General features: G+C 32.0%; 1 protein-coding gene across 1 annotated transcript; it reads left to right on the forward strand.

The window, feature by feature from the left end:
* Nucleotides 1-275: 275 nt before the first annotated feature.
* Nucleotides 276-4,569, forward strand: LOC129611534 (uncharacterized). The gene is made up of 5 exons (XM_055524725.1): nt 276-351; nt 2,463-2,897; nt 2,986-3,187; nt 3,374-3,596; nt 4,396-4,569. Exons 1-5 carry the CDS (start codon nt 276-278, stop codon nt 4,567-4,569), a joined length of 1,110 nt encoding a protein of 369 aa, XP_055380700.1.
* The last annotated feature ends 665 nt before the right edge of the window (nt 4,570-5,234 follow it).

The raw sequence follows: 5,234 nt of genomic DNA on the forward strand, positions 1-5,234 counted from the left end.
TTCAAGATGAGCTAACAGCCATACTATTGAGATGGAGAAAATACAAGATCACATTCAGTGGCGACATAGAAAAAATGTGGAGAAAAATTCGGGTGGAATCGTCACAAATGAATTTACAAAGAATGGCGAGATAATCAACAGCAACACATTCAAGACTAGCGGCTTTTGACTGTCACATTCGGAATCAAAAGCGCTTCGATAGGTCAATAATGGAAAGTAATTAATTACACGTGCCGAAACTTCGCCCTCGACAGCAATTATGTTACCATTGACTGATGAAAGCAGCGAAAACCTCAAAACGTTGGGCATATATTGGAGTCCTAAACAATGATAATTTTACGTACTTTGCAGGTTGGCCTTATTTATTTATTTATTTAATTTTTAACTCAAACATAATATAAAATAGCTTAAAACTAAAACTTATATATAAGTACATATGCATTTATACAACATATTTAAATATTACATATTTAAATAACAATAATACAATAATACTTAAACCATAAATGACAGATATCCTTAGATAGCTAACTTAGAACAAATCGCTGAAATCTGACATTTTCATGATTTTAGTTCTTCTTACAATAAAGAGTGGCGCTAATAGTACTCTTTTTATACCCTGCACTTCGTGAAGGGTATATTAACTTTGGTATGGAGTTTGTAACTACTTGAAGGAGTCATCTGCGGTATGGACATATATATATATTCTTGCTCAGCGTAAAATTCTGCGTTGATTTAGACATGTCCGTCCGTCCGTCCGTCCGTCCGTCCGTCCGTCCGTCCGTCCATCCGTCCGTCCGATCGCACGATAACTCAAAAACGAATAATACAATCGACACCAAACTTTCACAAGTTGCTTCTTTTGTGCCAAGGACGAACCCTATTGTTATTGGACCAATTCGGACAACGGGTTCGGGTAGCTGCCATACAACTCAAAGAGTTTATTTTAATTATTTCAAAAACTAATAAAGGTACAAATATAAAATTTTGTATACATGTGTCCAATTATATTCTACATATACTCTAAAAATTTTAATGAGATAGCTGCACCGGTTCGGGTGGCTGCCATACAACTCTAAAAGCAAATTTTTTATATTCGCCAAATTAATAAAGTTAGATTCATGAAACTTGGCAGTCGTGTGTCCAATTATAGGTCAAAGATATTTCTGAAGTTTTGGTGGAATTGCTTGACTGGTTCGAGTGGCTCCCATACAAGTCCAAAAGCTTATTTTAAATATATGGAAAAATAATAAAGTCAGATTCATGAAACTTGGCAGTTGTGTGTCCAATTATAGGTCAAAGACATTTCTGAAGTTTTGGTGGAATTGCTTGACAGGTTCGAGTAGCTCCCATACAAGTCCAAAAGCTTACTTTAAATATTTGAAAAAATAAAAAAGTTAGATTCATGAAACTTGGCAGTTGTGTGTCCAATTATAGATCAGATATATTTGCGAAGTTTTAGTGGAATTGCTTGGCAGGTTCGGGTACCTGCCATACAACTCCAAAAGCTAATTTTAAATATTTGGAAAAATAATAAAGACAGATTCATGAAACTTGGCAGTTGTGTGTCCAATTATAGATCAAAGATATTTCTGAAGTTTTGGTGGAATTGCTTGACAGGTTCGAGTGGCTCCCATACAAGTCCAAAAGCTTATTTTAAATATTTGGAAAAGTAATAAAGTTAGATTCATGAAACTTGGCAGTTGTGTGTCCAATTATAGATCAGATATATTAGCGAAGCTGTAGTGGAATTGCTTGGCAGGTTCGGGTACCTGCCATACAACTCCAAAAGCTAATTTTAAATATTTAGAAAAATAATAAAGTCAGATTCACGAAACTTGGCAGTTGTGTGTTCAGTTATAGATCAGACATATCCGTGAAGTTTCTATAGAATGGTTTCACAGGTTTGAGTAATTGCTATACAACAATGAAAGGTGCAGGGTATAATTCAATCGGTTCATACCGACTGAAACGTTTTTACTTGTTCAAATTTAAAGTTGTTATTTTTTTGTTGCGTTTCTTAGGTTACCTTTTCTTTTAGAAAGTTTTCGTTGTTGTCGTTGGTTATATTTTGAATGAAGTTTTGTGAAATTTAAATAAAATAATATGAACAGTGTAAAAATTGAATTAAAATAATAAATTAAGTATTATATTCACTTATATTTATATAAGTGAATATAAGAATATTTAAAAAATATTTAGACAATGGGTGTTATTTCGTGTTGTGTGCCTTTCTGTAAAGACAAAATAAGTAAAAGACCTAGATTCCCCAATCCAAATAAAAATATTGAAAATTATTTAAAATGGAAATGTTTATTTCCAAAAACAATATTTAAAAATCATAGTGATGATTATATTTATAAAAATTTAATTTATTTTTCAACCGGTTATGTATTATTTGGTTAACTCAACATGCCCATCCAATAAAATTGTAACCGCAATTACAACTATTATAAACACAGCACAAAAAGCTGGATTAGAAGTTGTTTCAACAGTTTGCGACGGAGGTACAACAAATATAAAAGCAATAAGAACACTAAAAGAAAACTCGAGAATAAGAGCGATGAATTTGGGGAAAGAATTTCGAAGTTGTGGATTTGAAATCAATGGGAAAATCGTAAATCCAATAATTGATCCCCCACATTTAATAAAATTAATACGAAATCATTTTATTGAAAAGAACTTGATTTATAAAAACGAAGATATTACTGTAACAGCCAAATGGGATCATATTAAAAACTTTTATGAAATAGATTCAGGAGTTTCAGTTTTGCGGATGACAAAATTAACTGAACAGCATGTTTTTCAACACTGCCTAAAAAAAATGAAAGTATCTCACTGTGTAAAAGTTTTGAGTGCTACTGTTGGAAAGTTAATGTTGTACACAATTGAAATAGGTTAGTATTTTTTACCTATCCATATTTTTATATTTTACTTATATTTAATATTATTTAAATTTTATTTTATTTAAAAATATTTTAACAGGTAAAAAAGTAAATGAACATGCACATGTGTTGGGAGAAGGTGCAGGAGATACCGCTGCCGCAATTATGTTTTTGGATCGATTATTTGATTCCATGAATGGTAGTTCTTCGAATCCGCCAAGGTGTAAGGAGCTCAGAGGACCATTCGGAGAAGTACAGAAATACTTCTGGGAAAATGAAGCCAAACCCATTTTATGCAGCATGTACTTTACAAGAGCGAATAAAATATTTAAACCACCTTGTATACAAAATTTTATAAAGAATATTGAGAACTTCAAAGAAATAGGGGATAGACTTCAACAAAATGGAATCAAATATATATATTTGCGGAACTTTAACCAAGATCCGTTGGAAAATTTTTTTGGATCAATACGGTCACTAAATTATAGGAATGTAAACCCCAATTCCAAACAGTTCACATGTAATTATAAAACACTTTTGATCAACAACATGACATCAGCTCATTCAGTCGGCTCCAATTGCATGAACGATGAAAATATATCATTAATTCAAAATTTAAAAAATTTTATCAAAGCAGAGAAAACAGAAACAACAAATATAAACGGAGACGAACAGGTACAAAGTCCTCAAACTTTTCAAACAACATCTAAAGTAAAGCTATCATTTATTTATTATCTATGACTTAAACTTTAAAAACTAGACACCAGAAATTTATAATTAAACGAAAATTATGGCAAGTTAGAAAACAAAACCTTTTTTGGTTGTTGCTTACTTATAGGCAAATCAATAATTCTTTTTTATTCATTAATATAGATGAACATTCTATTTATTGGTTCGTATTTACCATAATTCGTCCGATTAAAGGCCGTATTAAATGCATTTTCTGACCTAAAACGGGTACTGCTATTTAAACTAGAACCTATGATAGATTTAATTCATGGGGAATCAATTTGGCCGTTCTTAATTTAAAGAATGAACAAAATGTCCGCAACAATTCTCCTAGATTCCAAAGAATTCAAGTTTAAAAATTGAAACCTATTATTGAAGGGTGGTAAATTTAAGGGACCTTCCCAGTTTAAACCGCATAAAGCAAATCTGATGAATTTTTTCTGGACCGCTTCAATTCTTTTTATATGTAATAGGTTGTGGAGTGACCAAACTTGACATGTATATTCAAGATTGGAGTGAACCAATGACATATACAAAGATTTTAATATGTATGGATTATTGAATTCTTTACCCCATCTCTTTACAAAAACAAGCATTGAATTGGCTTTGTTAATTAATATGGTATTATAATGAGGCCTAAAAGTCAATTTGTCATCGAAGATAACACCCAAATCCCGAAAAGAATTGACCCTGTTTATTGACTTCTCACTCATACATAATTAGCCAAAATCGGAACAGATTTACGTGTATAACTAACTATCGCACATTTACCAACATTTAGGAGAAGGTTATTGTGGCTGCACCAAGTCGAAAAAGAGGAGATGTCATCTTGCAATTTAACGGAATCCTCAGGACAGCAAATGATTTTGAAGATTTTCATATCATTAGCGTAAATAATAATTTCACTATGATTAATGATAGAAATAACATCATTTATCGCTATAATAAACAATAAAGGACCTAAATGACTACCTTGAGGAACCGCAGAATTAGCAACAAACTGATTTGAGGTGCAGGATCTAATTAAGACATAGTACTTACGATCCAATAAATAGGATTTAATCCAATCCAACAAATTTGAAGGGAAACCAAATTTGCTCAATTTATATAAAAGCAAACTGTTTGACAATCTGACAAATGCTTTTGACAATCTGTGTAAATGACATCTGTTTGAAAACCGGACTCCATGGCATTTAAATAAAAGGAAGTCGCATCCACTAAATTACTTGTAGTAGACCGTTTCTTAACGAAACCGTGCTGATTTGGCACTAATCGACGTGAACATTGGTCATAAATGAAATCAAAGATCATTAGTTCAAATATTTTAGGAATGGACGATAACTTGGCAATTGACCGATAATTAGTCACATTTTTAAGTCCTTTTTTATGGACAAGTCTAATAAACGACTCCTTCCGAAACTGTGGGAAATGACCACGAGAAAGTGAATGAGTAAATAAAATTGATAGTGGACCTGCTAAATAGAGAGAACAATTTTTAAGTATCACTTTAGGCACATTATCAGGCCCAGGAGAACAATCTGCCTCAAGCATTTCCAAATATTTTTTTACTCGAGAAATTGAAAAATCTATTGATGAAATCGGAAATATTGGAAAGTTATA

The sequence above is a fragment of the Condylostylus longicornis genome, unplaced genomic scaffold (genome assembly GCF_029603195.1).
Source record: "Condylostylus longicornis isolate FDR11 unplaced genomic scaffold, ASM2960319v2 ptg000051l, whole genome shotgun sequence".
In the NCBI taxonomy this organism is placed as follows: Eukaryota; Metazoa; Arthropoda; class Insecta; order Diptera; family Dolichopodidae; genus Condylostylus; species Condylostylus longicornis.

Bases quoted from the DNA above. Each gene is read 5' to 3' on its own strand.
- LOC129611534 (XM_055524725.1), top strand. From the start codon at position 276: ATGAAAGCAGCGAAAACCTCAAAACGTTGGGCATATATTGGAGTCCTA. The intron at 352-2,462 runs GTTGGCCTTATT...TTATAAACACAG, and splicing joins TAATTTTACGTACTTTGCAG to CACAAAAAGCTGGATTAGAA. The intron at 3,597-4,395 runs GTAAAGCTATCA...ACCAACATTTAG, and splicing joins CTTTTCAAACAACATCTAAA to GAGAAGGTTATTGTGGCTGC.